This window comes from Scyliorhinus torazame, chromosome 6 (assembly GCF_047496885.1).
Source record: "Scyliorhinus torazame isolate Kashiwa2021f chromosome 6, sScyTor2.1, whole genome shotgun sequence".
Lineage (NCBI taxonomy): Eukaryota > Metazoa > Chordata > Chondrichthyes > Carcharhiniformes > Scyliorhinidae > Scyliorhinus > Scyliorhinus torazame.
The window spans coordinates 102984541-103003880 of NC_092712.1; the positions used below are offsets into that span (position 1 = coordinate 102984541).

Sequence of the window (19340 nt, forward strand, 5' to 3'; positions counted from 1 at the left end):
TAGTGGGGTCATTCTCGGTGCTGCAGGGTAAAAGTGCCCAAAACAGGATTGTTTTATTCTGTTAAATCGCACCCAGAATCTACATATTCATCCCAAATGCAAGTGTGTGGTATTTCTCTGTGACACAGAGACCATTCAGCCCCTAATGTTGGAATAATAGAAACCTAAACCCTCCCAGCCCACACCCCACTCGCCCCGAGTTTCTCCATGAAAGCCAAACCCTGAGCAGTGGAGTGGGAGTAATATCTTTGTTTGCATCCCTCCACGAAGAGTATGACATTATTTCAGACACTGCCACAGTAGGAACTACTAGTAGTGGGAATCAAAGTTCCTCCTTGGAAACAATTTGGCTGACAGCAAATTAAAGAGGCCAATGTTAGTCAACAGGAATCTGCCAGAGAGCAAAAAGCTGGGGAACGTCCAGAAGACCACTGTGGTAGTATGTATTGGGGGTCATGTGGGACTGGAAGCCCTAGTGTCATTGGCTGACAGATCCCGGGTCCTGGTTGGCCGTTGACCTCAAGCTCCGCCCTGAAGGCGGAGTATAAGAAGCCGGAGTCTTCCCCCGCAGGCCAGTTTACTATCGAGCTGCGGGGGAACAGACACACTTAATAAAGCCTCATCGACTTCACTCTATTCGTCTCACGGAGTCTTTGTGCGCTACAATTTATTAAGCGTGCCTAAAAAGGACTATGGAGCTCAGGATCATTCCGGAATGCCTGAGGATCAGCCCCCACGCAGTGAACGCTGCAGCAGCCTTCAAACACTGGCAGACTTGCTTCGAGGCCTACCTCAGAACGACCACCGGCTGAGTCTCAGAAGACCAAAAACTGCAGGTCCTGCACTCGAGGGTGAGCACGGAGATTTTCTCCCTCATCGAAGACTCGGACGATTTCCAGACGGCGTTCGCAGCACTGAGAAGTCTATACGTTCGCCCAGTTAACCAAATCTACGCTCGCTACCAGCTCGCGACGAGACGGCAAGCTCTCGGAGAATCGATGGACGAGTTCTACGCCGCGCTGCTGATTTTGGGACGAGCCTGCAGCTGCCCGTCGGTGAATGCAAACGAACACACGGACATGTTAATGCGCGATGCTTTTGTGGCAGGTATGCAATCCTCCCAAATCCGCCAAAGACTTCTAGAAAAAGAGTCGCTAGGACTCTCAGAGGCACGGGCCCTAGCAGCCTCCCTAGACGTGGCCGCGCGTAATACCCGCACTACGGCCCCGACCGCGCGGCAGCCCATTGGGCCCCGTACGTACCCGTCGCGGCAAACCCCCTACCCCCCCCCGGACACCCCACAGGCTTGCGCAGTCCAAACGCCGAGTCGCAACGGGGGCGCCCGCTGCTATTTCTGCGGCCAGGCGAAACACCCCCGACAGCGCTGCCCGACCTGCGCAGCTATCTGCAAAAGCTGCGGGAAAAAGGGCCATTATGCGGTTGTGTGCCGGTCCCGCGAGGTCGCCGCCGTCCCGGGAGCACAGGGAGCCCTGCAAGCAGTTTACGCGCCCCAACCCCCCCCCCCCCAGCACGCCATGTACGACCCGCAGGCGCAGCCGCTCTGGGTCCCGACCACCGCGGTCCCGGGAGAACTGGGAGCCCTGCACGCCGCCTATGCTCCCCAACCCCCCTCCCCGCAGCCCATGTATGACCCGCCACCGGCGCTACCGCTTTGGGTCCCGGCCAACACTCTCCACGGAGAGGAAGGAGTTTTCCGCGTCCCTAACGCCGCCCTAACCCCCACCCCGCGCCCCACGCCTGACCCGCCGGCGCCACCTACTTGGGCCCCGACCACTGCTGTCCCCGGTGAGGGAGCTCCGCGTGTTCCTAGCGCTCGCGGCTCCACGCCTGACCCGCCGGCGCCGCCGACTTGGGCCCAGACCACAGCTGTCCCCGGTGAGGGAGCTCCGCGCGGTCCTAGCGCTCGCGGTCCTAGCACTCGCGGTCCTAGCGCTCCCCAGCACACCATGTGCGACCCGCAGACGCCGCCATTTTGGGTCCCGACCTCCACGAGGGGAGGAGGGGCGCCGATGTGCGACCCGCAGACGCCGCCATTTTGGGTCCCGGCCACCACGAGGGGAGGAGGGGCGCCGCCATCTTGCACCGCCCCAGACCTGTACGACGCATGGGGGCGGCCATTTTGTCCACCCCTGCCGCCATCTTGTGACCCCCAGCCACGTGCGATGTGTGGGGGTGGCCATTTTGTTCATCCCCGACGCCATCTTTGACGGCAACAACGGACCCCACTCCACTACTACAACCACGGCTCGCTTCGATTACTCTCGATCAAGCTCGGCCCCGGACACTCCAGACGACGACGACAACGGTCCTAATAAACGGCCACGAGACGCCATGCCTGGTCGACACCGGGAGCACGGAAAGCTTTATACACCCCAACACGGTAAGTCGCTGTTCCTTGACCACCTATCCCAGCGCACAAAAGATTTGCCTAGCTGCAGGATCCCACTCCATACAGATCCAGGGATTCTGCATAGTTACCCTAACGGTGCAGGGGAGGGAGTTCAAAAACTACAAACTAAACGTCCTTCCCCAACTCTGTGCCCCCACCTTGCTGGGATTAGATTTCCAATGCAATCTACAGAGCCTTACGTTCAAATTCGGCGGCCCCATACCCCCACTCACTATCTGCGGCCTCGCAACCCTCAAGGTGCAACCCCCGTCCTTGTTTGCGAACCTCACCCCGGATTGCAAACCCGTCGCCACTAGGAGCAGACGGTACAGCGCCCAGGACCGGACCTTCATTCGGTCCGAGGTCCAGCGGCTACTAAAGGAGGGCATAATCCAGGCCAGCAATAGTCCCTGGAGAGCGCAGGTGGTAGTAGTGAAGACAGGGGAGAAACAAAGGATGGTCATTGACTATAGCCAGACCATCAACAGGTACACACAACTAGACGCGTACCCTCTCCCCCGCATATCCGACATGGTCAATCGGATTGCCCAATATAAAGTCTTCTCCACCGTGGACCTCAAGTCCGCCTACCATCAGCTCCCCATCCGCCCAAGTGACCGCAAGTACACAGCCTTCGAGGCAGACGGGCGATTATACCATTTCCTACGGGTCCCTTTTGGCGTCACAAACGGGGTCTCGGTCTTCCAACGGGAGATGGACTGAATGGTTGATCAACATGGGTTGCGGGCCACGTTCCCGTATCTCGACAATGTAACCATCTGCGGCCACGATCAGCAGGACCACGACGCCAACCTCCAAAAATTCCTCCAGACCGCCAAAGCCTTGAACCTCACGTACAACGAGGACAAGTGCGTTTTTAGCACCGACCGTCTAGCCATTCTGGGCTACGTAGTGCGCAATGGGATAATAGGCCCCGACCCCGAATGTATGCGCGCACTCATGGAATTTCCCCTCCCGCACTGCCCAAAAGCCCTGAAAAGCTGCTTGGGGTTCTTTTCGTACTACGCCCAGTGGGTCCCCCAGTACACAGACAAGGCCCGCCCCCTAATACAGACCACGACCTTCCCTCTGTCGACAGAGGCTTGCCAGGCCTTCAGCCGCATCAAAGCGGATATCGCAAAGGCCACGATGCGCGCCATCGACGAGTCCCTCCCCTTCCAGGTCGAGAGCGACGCCTCCGACGTGGCTCTAGCGGCCACCCTTAACCAAGCGGGCAGACCCGTGGCCTTTTTCTCCCGGACCCTCCACGCCTCAGAAATCCGCCACTCTTCAGTAGAAAAGGAAGGCCAAGCCATAGTGGAAGCTGTGCGACATTGGAGGCATTACCTGGCCGGCAGGAGATTCACTCTCCTCACGGACCAACGGTCGGTAGCCTTCATGTTCGATAGTGCACAGCGGGGCAAAATCAAAAACGACAAAATCTTAAGGTGGAGGATCGAGCTCTCCACCTTCAACTATGAGATTTTGTATCGTCCCGGAAAGCTGAACGAGCCGTCCGATGCCCTATCCCGCGGCACATGTGCCAACGCACAAATTAACCGCCTCCATACCCTCCATGAGGACCTCTGCCACCCGGGGGTCACTCGGTTTTACCACTTCATCAAGTCCCGCAATCTCCCATACTCTTTAGAGGAGGTCCGTACAGTCACAAGGGACTGCCACATCTGCGCGGAATGCAAGCCGCATTTTTTCAGGCCAGATGGAGCGCACCTGATTAAGGCTTCCCGCCCCTTTGAACGCCTCAGTCTCGATTTCAAAGGGCCTCTCCCCTCCACCGACCGCAACGCATATTTTCTTAATGTCGTGGACGAATACTCCCGCTTCCCTTTTGCCATTCCCTGTTCTGACATGACCGCGGCCACAGTCACTAAAGCCCTGAACAGCATCTTCACACTGTTCGGTTACCCCGCATACGTCCACAGCGACAGGGGGTCCTCTTTCATGAGCGACGAGCTGCGCCAGTTCCTGCTCAGCAAGGGCATAGCCTCAAGCAGGACGACCAGCTACAACCCCCGGGGGAACGGGCAAGTAGAAAGGGAGAACGGCACGGTCTGGAAGGCCGTCCTACTGGCCCTACGGTCCAGGGACCTCCCAGTTTCACGGTGGCAGGAGGTCCTCCCGGACGCTCTCCATTCCATCTGGTCGTTATTATGTACGAGCACTAATCAAACGCCTCATGAGCGTCTCCTTGTCTTCCCTAGGAGGTCCTCCTCTGGAACGTCGCTGCCGACCTGGCTGGCGGCCCCAGGACCCATCCTGCTCCGAAAGCATGTGCGGGCACATAAGGCGGACCCGTTGGTCGAAAGGGTTCACCTCCTCCACGCGAACCCCCAGTACGCCTACGTGGAGTACCCCGACGGCCGACAGGACACGGTCTCCTTGCCCGCCGGCAACACACACACCCCCCCGACACCATCAACCCAACCCCCCCCCTTCCTGCCACCGCCGCACCCCGCGACCGCCCCCTTCCCAGAAGGATCGGTTCCCCTCCCCTCAGCACCGACCAAGAATCAAACCCGAGCTGAAACCGTACGGCTCCTGGAGGCGACAACACTGGTACAAGCACCACCACCACCGCCGGGGCCGAGGCGATCGACACGGACGACCAGACCGCCCGACCGACTCGTGGCGTCGATGTAAAACAAATATGGACTGTTCACAAGAACATTTTGCTTTTCTTCCTATACCCTCTGTAAATAGTTGCAACAGGACGAAATTGTCCAATACTGTATTGCCATGTGAATGTTTTGTCCTCCCAGGACCAGCCCTGTAAACCCTTACCACCATACGAAGCATCACCCCGCCGGGTTCATTTTTGACAAGGGGTGAATGTGGTAGTATGTATTGGGGGTCATGTGGGACTGGAAGCCCTAGTATCATTGGCTGACAGATCCCGGGTCCTGGTTGGCCGTTGACCTCAAGCTCCGCCCTGAAGGTGGAGTATAAGAAGCCGGAGTCTTCCCCCTCAGGCCAGTTTACTATCGAGCTGCGGGGGAACAGACACGCTTAATAAAGCCTCATCGACTTCACTCTATTCGTCTCACGGAGTCTTTGTGCGCTACAACCACAAGGGTGAAATAGCACCCATAAAATTGAATAAGGGCAAGCTTGAATGTAGCAAGTCTGGAGTCAGGCCAGTAACGTTAAAATAGGAAACAGCACCACAAAATATCCCCGAATTGGACATCGACCAGATAATCCCCAGAGCAGGGAAAGAAATAATGAGAGAGATCTGACATAGTCGAAGAGCCTGAAGGAAGACTGACAGAAACCATCTTTCCAAATTTAAAGAGGGTCCAAGGGAGTCCACACAAAGACAAGCAGATAGGGAGTGAAATGCCACACCTAGTTGAAAAGCCACAAAAGAATAGAGCTGAAGCTACACCTCCACTTGAGGGCAGAAGTGTTCCAGTTAGGAGAGTGCCCACTCTCAAGCCAAAGGCCCCGGCTAGGAAGTCAATGATTGGTTTGGCAGGTAGCTTTATTGCAAATTTAAGTGGGGACCAAGGATGTTCCAAAATTGGCCCAGAAAGAGTAAATGTGATGCCTCACTCAGTTGAAAAGCCACAGGGAGGTACAGTAGGAGCTGACTATCCACCAGAGGGCAGTAGTGTTCTAAACGAGATAGCGTCTATACCCAACTGAGAGATTCCAAACAGATTGGATCCCATACCCACCCACCTCAGTGCAGAATGGTGAGACAACCTGGTAGGGCTGCCCACCTCATTCAAAATGATCTGTAACTACCCACCAGGCTCAAGAATTAATATACCCCTACCCAGTATGGATGCTGGAGAGGCTCCTTACAGAAGGCAGTCTTCCTATCAGGTGAGCCCAGAGAGGTTGGCCTAAAATCAGAAGCATAATGCCCCCCTGTTGTCATGCCAACCCAAAGCACCTAGCAACTGTAACTAGAGCAGCCCAGTGGTGTGAATGCCTGAGCCAGATATGAAATCAAAATCCCTGACAGAGGCCAAAGACACATTAAAACACCTCAATGTTCTGACAACCAGCCTAACCACAGACCCGGGGCTGGATTCTCCGCTCCCCGACGCCGAAATCGAGGACGGGGCGGAGAATCTGTTTTGATGCCGAAATTGGGGGCGGCGCCGGTTTTCGGATTCTCCGCCCCCCTGAAAAGCGGCATACTCTAGGAGTACGCCGCGCCACATATCCACGGCCTCAAGCCATTGCCTGAGGTCCGCCCCGCGATGCTCCATCCCCGACCGGCAGAGTTCCCAACGGCGTGGGACGGGCCTCACCCGTCGTGAACTTAGCATGGCGGCTGTGGACTCAGTCCGGTGCCGCCACAGCCGGGGGATGCCGATCCGCGGGCATGGAGGGGCTTTATTCGGGGCTGAGGGCGGTCCGGGGCACGCCAGCAGCCAAAGGGGGGCACTACTTTTGCCATCCGGGTCCACGGGCTGAGTCCGCCATGAAGCACGCGCGGCCGCTGCAGGCCATCGTCATGCGCATGCGTGGCCACGGACATGGAAATTCTTATGTCCGTATCGGCAGCTAGAGCTGGGAGCTCCACGCTGCCTCCCTGCTAGCCCCCAGCAAAACAGCAAATCGGTGGCTGTTTTGCGCCAGTTGTCCTGGCGTAAAACATCACCGTTTTCAAGCTGACGTGGGGTCTCCCAAACGGAGAATCCAGCCCCCCGTGTTTGAACAGCTGAACCCACAGGTTACCAAGGTGGGCAGGGAGGAGCCAAACTGGCCAGGGCTGTTCAACCCGATGATCAAAGGATCTGGCATTCACTGAGTGAGATATTCAGCTTTTCCCTACAGATAGCCCAGAGCAGCTGGACCATCACTCACCCACTGACTTAACCACATGTTAACGCTCCCCGACCCTGTAAAGGAAACTGAATCAGGAGTTAGACAGGCAGAGTTCTGAAGTCAATGGCTTTTCTTATACCTGATTCCCAACAGAGGAAAATTCAGAATTCCACCCCTGCTGAATGTGGTGAACGTATTATAGTAACCATTCATCATTGTACCATCATTGCCCATGTGGGCTCCACCTATGGACCATTGTACTGTACTACACTGATTGTATCATGTTGGTGCCCTTGTGGACTCCGCCCCTGGCTCCGCCCCCTTGAGGGGAGGTATAAAGAACAGCTTCCCTGTAGGCGGCTCTCATTGCAGAGCAGTTGATTGAAGCCACTGTTCACTTCAACTCTCTGTCTCGAGTGAATTGATGGTCGCATCAATTTAATCAACTACAACATCGCGATGGAAGCAGCCCTCAAACCTGACCGACTGGAACTCGACCCACAGGCGGCGGAGGCCAAAGGGATTTTTTCACACTGGCTCCGATGTTTCGATGCCTACCTCGCCACCTCCTCCTTGCCCTCCGTCACCGACGAACAGAAGCTGAGTCTCCTCCACACCCGGGTGAGCCATAGAATCTCCGTACAACTCGAGGAAGCGACCACATATGCAGACGCCCTCACGATGCTGAAGCGCCTATACGTGAGGCTGGTGAACGAAGTGTACGCGCGGCATCTCCTCACCACTTGCCGCCAACGCCCCGGGGAATTACTGGAGGAGTACCTACGCGACCTCAAAGTCCTCGTGTGAAGCTGCAACTACCAGGCCGTCACGACCTCCCAATACTTGGAACTCACCGTCCGGGACGCCTACGTGGCTGGGGTCCGGTCCAACTACGTCAGACAGCACCTGCTCGAGAAGGGCGCCCTTGACCTAGAAGAGACGGTAAAACTAGCCACCTCCCTAGAAGTAGCGTTTCAAAGCTTCAACGTTTTCCCTTCCGATCACTTAACCCCCTCGTGGACTCCCGACCAGAGATTACCCCAGGCCTGTGACGCGTGGCTGCCCGCCCAACCCGGGGGGCTACCCTGCTATTTCTGCAGCCAGCACCAGCACCCCAGGCAGCGCTGCCTGGCTCGAATCGCGAACTGTAGCGACTGCGGCAAGAAAGGACACTATGCCAAAGTTTACCTGGCCAGGTCCAAGACCTCCAAACCACAGGCCCGACTCTCAGACTCACAGGCCCGCAGACCCCGCAGCATGGCTGCGTGCCTGCCGGCTCCGCCCCCTTCGGACGCGTCATCTGCCTCGTGCTGTCCGTGGGGGCAGCCATCTTCAACTCTACACAACACGTGCGACTCACGGGGGCTGCCACCTTGGCCTCCATCTCCCACGCGGCCCGCCATGTGCGATACATGGGGGCCGCCATCTTAGATGCCATCGTCCTCACTGCCCAACACGTGCGACCGACGGGGGCCGCCATATAGGGACCACCACCACCTCTGACCACACCGGCTACCCGTAACTCGGTGCGGTCACCCTCGACCAGTCACGCCCAAAGCACCTCCGGAACTCCATGATGACTGTCCGGGTCAATGGACACGAAACACCTTGCCTGTTTTACTCCGGGAGCACAGAGAGCTTTGTTCACCCAGACACAATAAGGTGCTGTTCGCTCCAAATCTCCCCCGCACTTCAAACAATCTCCCTCGCTTCTGGATCGCACTCAGTGCAGATCCAGGGGTACACTGTCGCGAACCTCGCGAATCAAGGCGTCGAATACGCAAACTTTCAGCTATATGTACTCCCCGATCTCTGCGCTCCTCTTCTGTTGGGACTGGACTTCCAGTGCAACCTCCGGAGCCTGACCCTGAAGTTCGGCAGGCCCCTACCCCCTCTCACCGTATGTAGCCTCGCGATCCTGAAGGTCGACCCTCCCCCGCTCTTCGCAAATCTCACCGCCGACTGTAAACCCGCCGCCACCAGGAGCAGGCGGTACAGTATCCAGGACAGGACTTTTACCAGGTCCGAGGTCCAACGACTCTTGCGGGAAGGAATCATCAAGGCCAGTAATAGCCCCTGGAGAGCTCAGGTGGTGGTGGTCAGGATCGGGGAAAAGAACCGTATGGTTGTAGACTACAGCCAAACCATAAACTGGTACACTCACCTCGATGCGTACCCCCTCCCCCGGATTGCAGACATGGTTAATCAGATTGCGCACTACCGGGTGTTCTCCACAGTGGATCTGAAGTCCGCATACCACCAGCTCCCAATCCGCCCGGAGGACCGCCACTACACGGCCTTTGAGGCAGACAGCCGCCTCTTCCACTTCCTCCGGGTCCCCTTCGGCGTCACCAACGGGGTCTCGGTCTTTCAAAGAATGATGGACCGAATGGTGGACCAGTACGGGCTGCGGGCCACATTTCCATATCTGGACAACGTCACCATCTGCGGCCACAACCAGCAGGACTGCGACACCAACCTCCAGAAGTTTCTCCAAACCGCCCAAGCCCTCAACCTCACTTACAACAAGGAGAAATGTGTTTTCCGCACAACCCGACTGGCCATCCTCGGCTCTGTCGTGGAAAACGGAGTTCTCGGGCCCGACCCTGACCTTATCCGCCCCCTCCTGCAACTCCCCCTTCCCCACTTTTCCTATTACGCCAGTGGGTCCCCAATGATGCGGACAAAGCCCGCTCACTGATCAAAGCTACCATCTTCCCACTTGCGGCTGAGGCCCACCAGGCCTTCAGCCGCATCAAGGCAGATATTGCCAAGGCCACGATGCGCGCGGTGGATGAGTCCGTCCCCTTCCAGGTGGAGAGCGACGCATCAGAGGTCGCCCTCGCCGCTCCCCTTAACCAGGCGGGCAGGCCAGTAGCATTTTTCTCCCGTACCCTCAACGCCTCCGAAATTCGACACTCCTCAGTCGAAAAAGAAGTTCAAGCCATCGTGGAAGCTGTACGGCACTGGAGGCACTACCTCGCTGGTAGGAGGTTTACCCTCATCACCGACCAACGGTCGGTAGCCTTCATGTTCGACAATACACAGCGGGGCAAGATCAAGAACGATAAGATCTTGAGGTCGAGGATTGAACTCTCCATCTATAATTACGATATAGTCTATCGTCCTGGGAAGCTCAACGAGCCCCCAGATGCCCTGTCCCACGGCACATGCGCCAGCGCGCAGGATGACCGACTCCAGGCCATCCACAATGACCTCTGTCACTCGGGGATCACCCGGCTTCTCCACTACATCAAGGCCCGCAACCTGTCCGACTCCACCGAGGAAGTCAGGGCCATGACCAGGGACTGCCAACTCTGCGTGGAGTGTAAGCTGCACTTCTATCGACTGGATAAGGCCCACCTGGTGAAGGCATCCTGGCCCTTTGAGCGCCTCAGTATCGACTTCAAAGTGTCCCTCCCCTCTGCCAACCGCAACACGTATTTTCTCAACATCGTTGACGAGTTCTCCCGCTTCCCCTTTGCAATCCCTTGCCCCAACATGGCTGCGGCCACCGTCATTAAGGACCTACATAGTATCTTCACCTTGTTCGGTTTCCCCACTTACATCCACAGTGACCGGGACTCCTCGTTTATGAGCGCCGAACTGCGTCAGTACCTGCTCGGTAAGGGCATCGCCTCGAGCAGGACTACCAGTTACAACCCTCGGGGAAACGGACAGGTGGAGAGGGAGAACGCGACAGTATGGAAGGCCATCCTCCTGGTCCTACGGTTAAGGAATCTCCCAATTTCCCACTGGCAGGAGGTCCTCCCCGACGCGCTCCACTCCATTAGGCCACTCCTTTGCACAGCCACGAGCGAGACCCCTCATGACTGCCTGTTTGTTTTCCCTAGGAAATCCACCTCCGGAGTCTCGCTTCCGTTCTGGCTGATGACACCGGTGCCCATCCTACTCCGCAAACATGTAAGGAGTCATTAGTCCGACCCCCTGGTTGAGAGGGTCCAGCTCCTTCACACCAACCCCCAGTACGCATACGTAGAGCACGCCGACGGCCGACAGGATACGGTCTCCCTCCGGGACCTGGCACCTGCAGGATCCCCTGGTAGGATCCCCTACCATCACCCCAACCTACCCCCACCCCAACCTACACTGAACAGCGCCCCCGCCCCTACATGGCCTCCCCACCCCCTCCTATACCCCCTCCTCCCTTCGCCGACCTACAGGAATGAAGCTCCTGAAGACACACTCCTGGAGTCCACACCTGTGCCCGCATCGACGAGTTGACCACCCATGCCCGCACCGACGAGTTCGACACCCGTGCCCACTGCGAAACCAGAGCTCCGGCGATTGCAGCGCACAATCAGGGCGCCGGATAGACTGAACCTGTAAGTCCTTCACCCCCGCCGGACTTCAATTTTTTAACAGGGGGTAAATGTGGTGAACGTATTATAGTAACCATTCACCACTGTACTACATTGTACCATGCTGTTGCCCATGTGGGCTCCACCTATGGACCGTACTGTACTACACTGTACTACACTGTTGGTGCCCTTGTGGGCTCCGCCCATGGCTCCTCTCCCTTGAGGGGAGGTATAAAGAGCAGCTGCCCTGTAGGCAGCTCTCATTGCAGAGCAGTTGCAGGCAGGCGTTGTTCTAGTCGATTAAAGCCACTGTTCACTTCAACTCTCTGTCTCGTGTGAATTGATGGTCGCATCACTGAGACCTCCCATAAGACAGACTTGAAACTTCCGAGATCACCTAATCATTCCACATTCAAGGCATTACAATGTCCTTTATGGGGCACTAATTCAGATTAAAACCTCAAACTGCCATTGCCCCTGCTGGCTGTGTGTCTGATGTGCCAGTGTGAATGAGAGAATTAATGCAGACTTCTTTAATTCCAGTTTTTCCCCTATAAGACCACATAAGTGAATTAAAAAATTTTGCTCAGCAACCACAGGGTTAGTGAGGGGACTAAGAGCAAAAATCTGTATATTATTTATAAAATATATTTTGATTTCTTCATGGCTATTTCTAAAATTGAAAAGACTGGAGAAAGACCTTTAAAAATGGTCTTTAAAAATGGCTGTTTCTGGCCTGAATTTTGTGCCTGTCTCCTCTACATTGGGGAGTCAAAACGTAGACTGGGTGAGTGCTTTGTGGAACACCTTCACTCAGTCCACAATCAGGACCCCAACCTTCCTGTCGTTTGCCATTTCAACTCACTACCTTGTTCTCATGCTCATATGTCTGTTCTTGGCCTGCTGAATACTCCAGTGAATCTCGATGCCAACTGGAAGAACAATACCTCGGGTGAAATTCTCCGGTATCGGCGCGATGTCCGCCGACCGGAACCAAAAACGGCGCAAATCAGTCGGGCATCGCGCCGCCCCAAAGGTGCGGAATCCTCATAGAATTTACAGTGCAGAAGGAGGCCATTCGGCCCATCGAGTCTGTACCGGCTCTTGGAAAGAGCACCCAGATCCTCCGCATCTTGGGGGGCCGAGCCCTAACGTTGAGGGGCTAGGCCCGCGCCGGACTGATTTCCGCCCCGCCAGCTGGCGAAAGTGCCCGTCCAGCTGGCACGGAAACGACATTGCCAGGCGGCGCATGCGCGGGAGCGTTAGCGGCCGCTCACGGCACCCCGCGCATGCACAGTGGAGGGAGTCTCTTCCGCCTCCGCCATGGTGGAGACCGTGGCGAAGGCGGAAGGAAAAGAGTGCCCCCACGGCATAGGCCCGCCCGCGGATCGGTGGGCCCCGATCGCGGGCCAGGCCACCGTGGGGGCACCCCCCGGGGCCAGACCGCCCCACGCCCCCCCAGGACCCCGGAGCCCGCCCGCGCCGCCTTGTCCCGCCGGTAAGAGAGGTGGTTTAATCCACGCCGGCGGGACAGGCATCCTAGCAGCGGGACTTCGGCCCATTCGGGCCGGAGAATCACGGGGAGGGGGGCCCGCCAACTGGCGCGGCGCGATTCCCCCTCTCCGACCCGGCGGGGGGTCGGAGAATCTCGCCCCTCATCTCCCAATTAAGCACGTTACAGCCTTCTGGACTCAACATTGAGTTCAACTACTTTAGACTGTAAACTTTCTCCTCCACCTTGACCCCTTTTTATTTATCCCAGTACAACCAAACACGCCGCCTACCCTCCCACCGTGCCATCTGTCACTTGTTCTTTAGTTTTGCTCTCACTGAGCAGTGACCTTTGTTCTCCTATTAACACGTTCCTTTGTGCCACAATCCGCATCTTCTTTCGTCTTTAATACTACCATTAACACTCCCTTTTTCTTGTGTCAATGATATTTTTGTCATCATCTCGTTAGCTCCCATCAATCCTGGCCTTCTATTCTGTTCCATTTCTCCACCCCCCTCTCCAACTATATAACCCATCACATCTCTACCCCTCCTCCAACTCTTCAACTCTGAAGAAGAATCATACAGACTCAAAATGTTGGCTAGAATCTTCCCAAAAATGCACAGAGTGTTGGCTCAGGCAAGAAAACCAGTGTGAGGTTCGCAGGCTGCACAGCCATCGTTTTGCGCCATATTGAACACCATGGTGGTACAGTGTTTAGCACTGCTGTCTCACTGCGCCAGGGACCTGGATTCGATTCCTGCCCTAAGTGACAATCTGTGTGAAGTTTGCATGATCTCCTCGTGTCAGTGTAGGTTTCGCCCGGGCGCTCCGGTTTCCTCCCACAGTCCAAAGATGTGCAGGTTAAGTGCTGTGGCACTGATAGGATGGCAGAGTGGTCCAAGTGGAGTAGTTTTTCAGACTCGAAGGACTGAGTGGCCTCCTTCTGCACTGTAGAGATTCTATAATTCTATGAATAGCGCTCTGTGCAATTTCAGAGGGGAAGCAAGATTTATACGTTCAGCTAAAGGGGCAGGGCTAAGGGAGCCAGCAATGAGAAGGGCGCCTGACCTCCAATTGAAATAAAAAGCACATACCTCCCTCGTTTCATTGACATTGAGACCTCCCTATGCAGAAGGGAAACATCCCCCCCCACCCACCCACCAGGGACATCGAGACTCCCCATGGACCCAGGGAGCCCCCACCCCCCACAGACATCAAGATCCCCAAGCGGAAGGGCAAACACCCTCAAATGTCCAAACACAGTTGCTAGTTTGTGGCTATTAACTCTGTTTGTCTCTCGACAGAACTAACCCTTTGAGTTCATCCTATCTCAAGTTTAGGAGGTTAGTTAGCTCAGTTGGCTGGACGGCTGGTGTGTGGTGCTGAGCGACGCCAATAGCGTGAGGTCAACTCCCGTACTTGCTGAGGTTATCCATGAAGGCCCCGCCTTCTCAACCTTGTCTCACGCCTGAGGCATGGTGATCTTCAGGTTAAATCACCACCAGTCAGCTCCATCTCCATCAAAGTGGAGAGCAGCCTATCGTTCTCTGAGATTGGGACAATTTTCATCTTCTTGGGCTATTAATAGAAAATTAGATTGGACAAAAACTGAAGGGTTGAGAAAAACGCCACCATTTATAACAAAGGAAACAAATCAAAGCATCATTGTGTTTATGGGTGAATGGCGTGAGGAGAAAATAGTGCTGTTTAAATTAACTCCGCTCCTGTCCATAACGTCCTGAATGAGAGGAGCAAAGGGGTCTGGGGATACAAATCACTAAAAGTAGTGACACAGGATAACGAAGCCAGTAAAAAGCAAAGTACTAGGGTTTATTGCTAGATGTTTAGAATTGTGAAAATAGAAACTTCACTTGAATCTTGTTCAAACCACACTAATTCTCTGCACAGCTCTTGTCGACCTGATTTTAACTTTATGTAAGCGGATGTGTTTCGAATGTGTGAAAATATGGCCCACACTTGGGGCTGAATTTTCAGGACCCCCTGAGGGCAGATATAGAGGTGGCGGTTGAGCCAACCAGCATTTCAGTTTCAGGGCACCATTCCTGGTGCCGTACAGGGAGAGGGTGGGACAAGGAGCTTTGTCTTCTCCATATTACAGCCAATAAAGGCAGTTTATAAACTCTTTAAGACTTTGTTAACGTTTGAGGATGGAATTATGAAGGGTCACAAGTGCCTTCTATTGTAGGTCAGCTGAAAGGAGGTAGGTAAAGAGTGGAGAACCAGTCATGACTGCCTCAAGGAATCACTCTGACCCCATAATAGGGCCAGATAGAGCAGAGTAGTACTCAGTCTGTAGTAAGGTGCTGTACAGCTGGGAGGGTGAGTGGGCACACAATGCTCACACATTGAATAGGATCATAACCCCTGGTATCGCGAGGTCGAAGAGCAGAAGACAAGTTTTCTCATCAAAATGGGAGTCTCCCCTTCTCAGCAGGAAAGCTGCAGCTGGTAATGGGGGCATAACTGTCAGGGTTTGGGCCCAGTGGTGATGAGGGTCAACAGCCTCTGCAGAAAGGGCAGAATCCCAAAAAGCAGGAGGGCAGGGGAGAAGAGCAAAGGGCAGAAAGGACACGGAGACCAAACCTCCATGACAGGCTCTATTACCAAAGATGGGGCTACCTAGAGGTGACCGAGTCTCAGTGCTGCAAGAGACTGAATCTCTCCAAGTAGATAGACCAAGGACGTCATTGCCAAAGATCTCTCACTTCACAGCACTGGCTGCCATGTCCTGCCAGTTCCGGGAAAAGTCACTGTGGGCTTGAACGTTGCTGCCTCTTTCCCTTTCCAAGAGTCTGCTGCAGACCTCAGTGGCATCTCACAAATGGCAGCACACCACTGCATCTTGCTGGTCACTGATGCTCTCTTTGTCAGAGCTGGACAGTACACTCCATCTACAAGATATACATCTTCAAAGGCACAAAGGCCAGTGAGTTTTGCCCCCATCCCTGGATTTCCCAGGTGCCGTACATTATCAATTGCACCCATGTGGCCAGTCAAATTCAAATGCAACCACCTCCAAGTGTACATTCACTACCCTCACAGCTGAGCTGCTCTGACCTTTTCATACTCTGACAGTCCAGGCTGCCTTAGATCTTTGCTCCAAACTCTGTGGGTGGACCTGAGGGGGACACAGAATATCCCAGGTTGCTCACCTTTCTACAGGAGTCCCAGACAGAGGTATAGAGGCGATACAAGCACAGCTATCTGCTTAGCAGGAGAATCACTGAGCAGTCTATCAGTCTTCTGAATATGGGGTTCTGTTGCTTGGACAAGTTGGATGGTATTCTGCAATGCACTCCTCCAGAAGTGCCAGAGGCTGTAAGCCATACTAAGGGTCATTAAATTCCTGGGAACACACGCTCAGGAGCAGCATGTGCCCTGAAGTTTCTCAGGTCTGTATCTACTGGAGGATACAAGCCCTGAGACCTGTGTAGAGGGGGTGGAAGTTACACTTACCTTGCCAGAATGTATGAGGTCATTGAACCTTCTTCAGAACCGGATCTAAGTTCTCCTGGTCTCACTTCTGCCTCTCATGGTGGCAGTATTCTGGAGTCAGACCTGCTTGGCAAAGTATTTGTACATCAGCATCTCACACAACAAATGTAACCTTAGATCTTTCATTCTGTTTAGCTGATTTAGCTTCACTAAGCCAGGTAGTAGCTGCGGCCTGCAGAGTAGTTTGGGTTATCCAGGAAGAATTCTGATGAAAATGAGACTGGATGTACAAATATACTGTATTCCAATTAAGATATTTTCTTTTCTCATCGATTGCTGATATTATTGTTATTATTAAGTTCCAATAGATTCATGTTCATATTTTTAAAATTAATTCTCAATGTGTGGGCAAAAGCAGGGTCAGCACTTAATGCACATGCCTAGTTGTCCTTTAGCAAGTAACGGTGGGTCTTCTTGAACCAACACAGCCATGTGGTATATAGGTACTCCCATTATTCTGTCAAGTAAGGAGTTTCAGGATTTTGATCCAGCGTAGATGCGAACAGTGATATATGTTGAAGTCAGAAGTTGGAGGGAAATGGGGAGGTGATGGCGTCCCCATACACCTGCTGACCTTGTCCTTCGAGGTGGTTGAGATTCTAAGATGAGGAAGTTCTGTCAAGCCATGCAGTACATCCTGTGTATTGTATATGCCATAGCCAATTGTGGAGGATTTGCATGTTTAAAGTGTTGGAAGGGCTGCCAATCAAGTGGAATGATCATATACGGTGTCAAGCTGCTTCATCGACTATAAATAATTCATATATATTCCAAGCAAAAGTTTGGAAAAGTTCTAAATCAACCTTCAGTTAATGCCACATTTTTATCTCACAAATCCTTACAGGATATTCACCCTGTTCGCATGACAGTTTGAAGATATACAGTGGGACTAGGGCAAGTGGAAATCTTGTTGCTACCCTTTGTGGTTCTGCAAACCCAAGACCAATCAGTAGCTATGGCCCAGTGCTACTGGCCTTCAAAACAGACAAGAAGAAAACAAAAACAGGATTCATGGTCAACTACCATTTAGCATGTGAGTAGTTCATCAGAATTTACAGTTGTAATTGGGTAATATTGCTTTTTGTATTGCTGTGCTGTGTCGGAACTGCACTCCCTTTACTAAAATTATAATTTGTTCATCTCCACATGTTATGTGACAATAGCAGCGGGGGAACTTGGAGGTGGTGGTGCTGCCATACACTAGTTGCCCTTGTCCATTTAGGTCATTGAGGTTGTGCATTAGGGTGGTGCTGTCAAAGAAACCATGTGAGTGCCTGCAGTATATGTTGTGTATATCATGCAATACAGACAGTCATGGAAGAAGTGGATGGTTGGATGGTCCCATGGCTCATCTTTATTGCCCTGAGATAATCTGTTAGCAGGTATCAAGTATCACCAAGAGATGATTCTTCCAATTTGTCCGACCCTCTCCCACAGGAATGCATCTTCCCTGCAGAACTGATGGCAAAGTTGAGACCAATTTGCACCAAGTCAACAGACTACATTCTGTGTCATATTTTTACCTTAATTTGAGAAATCTGCACTTAACCTTCATGGAAAAATAAATGATGCCACAGAGGTTTTTTGCTCTTTGGAACATCACATGCATCGTTCATCAATTAAATGATCAATACAAAAAATATTTTTCTGTATTTTGATCAGAGAAATACCTTCTCCTCTTGAAATCACAGGAGACTTGATCGATCTCTTCACCAAATCTAACAGTGGATATCTCCTAGTCATTAGATCAGAATATGGCTGACTTGATGTAGTTGATCGCAGAGAAGAGAGTAGGGACACCAAAAACTGCACACACTCCTCCAGTTGTGATCTCACCAAGGTCCTGTACAGCTGCAGAAAGACATCCTTGCTCTTGTACTCAATTCCCCTTGCAACGAATGTCAACATACCATTTACCTTCCAAGCTGCTTGCTGCACCTGCATGCATGATTTCAATGACTAGTGTACTACGACACCCAGGTTCCTTTGTTCATCAATATTTCCCAATCTATCACCATTTGAATAATACTCTGCCATTCTGCTTTTCCTCACAAAGTACATTACTTCACATGTATCTACATTACACTGCATCTGCCACGTTTTGCCCACTCACTCAATTTGTCTAATTGGCCTCGAAGCCTCTTTACTTCCTCCTAACCATTCACAATTCCACCTAGTCTTGTGTTGTCAGCAAACTTGGAAATGTTACATTTGATTCCATCCTCCAAATCATTAATGTATATTCTGACTAGCTGGGGCTCAAACATTAACCCCTTTGGTATCCCACTACTCACTGACTGACACTTTAAAGAAGACCTGTTTATTCCTAATCTCTGTTTCTTGCCTGCTAACCAATTCCTAATCCATGCCAGTTTATTACCCCTGACCTTTTGCGCTTTAATTTTGCACACTAACCTCTTGTGCATCTCTGAATTCTGTGGTTGGTTTAGATAATGTATCAATTGTATACGGAGTACAATTTTAAAATTAATAATGTCTAAAATGAAAGGTTATCCCAATTTTTCGGCAGAGGCCACATCTGTTTGTGTTATAATTCTACACTTTTCGGAATCATCTCTTTCTGACCTGATCATACAAGATAAAACCAGTTGCTGAACTTTGGAAAGATTGTTTTAATAGTTCAACATTTATTGTAGCTACTCCTGTGGAAAAATGCAGGGTGAACAAGGAACATTCTTAGCCTCACAGGAACAGTAAAAGAGCTTGCCAAATCTAGAACCTAAGTCATGGGGATGTCACCTGAAGTTGGCTTTGCAGCTGCTATGTATTCCTG

The 19340-nt window shown here is 53.0% G+C and overlaps 1 protein-coding gene across 1 annotated transcript in view; it reads left to right on the forward strand.

The window, feature by feature from the left end:
- Positions 1 to 19340, forward strand: part of cubn (cubilin (intrinsic factor-cobalamin receptor)) — a 604171-nt gene that overhangs the window by 479836 nt on the left and 104995 nt on the right. The window contains exon 50 of the mRNA XM_072510233.1: positions 17391 to 17579. Coding sequence (XP_072366334.1) covers positions 17391 to 17579 — 189 coding nt within the window. The remainder of the gene's footprint in view (positions 1 to 17390; positions 17580 to 19340) is intronic.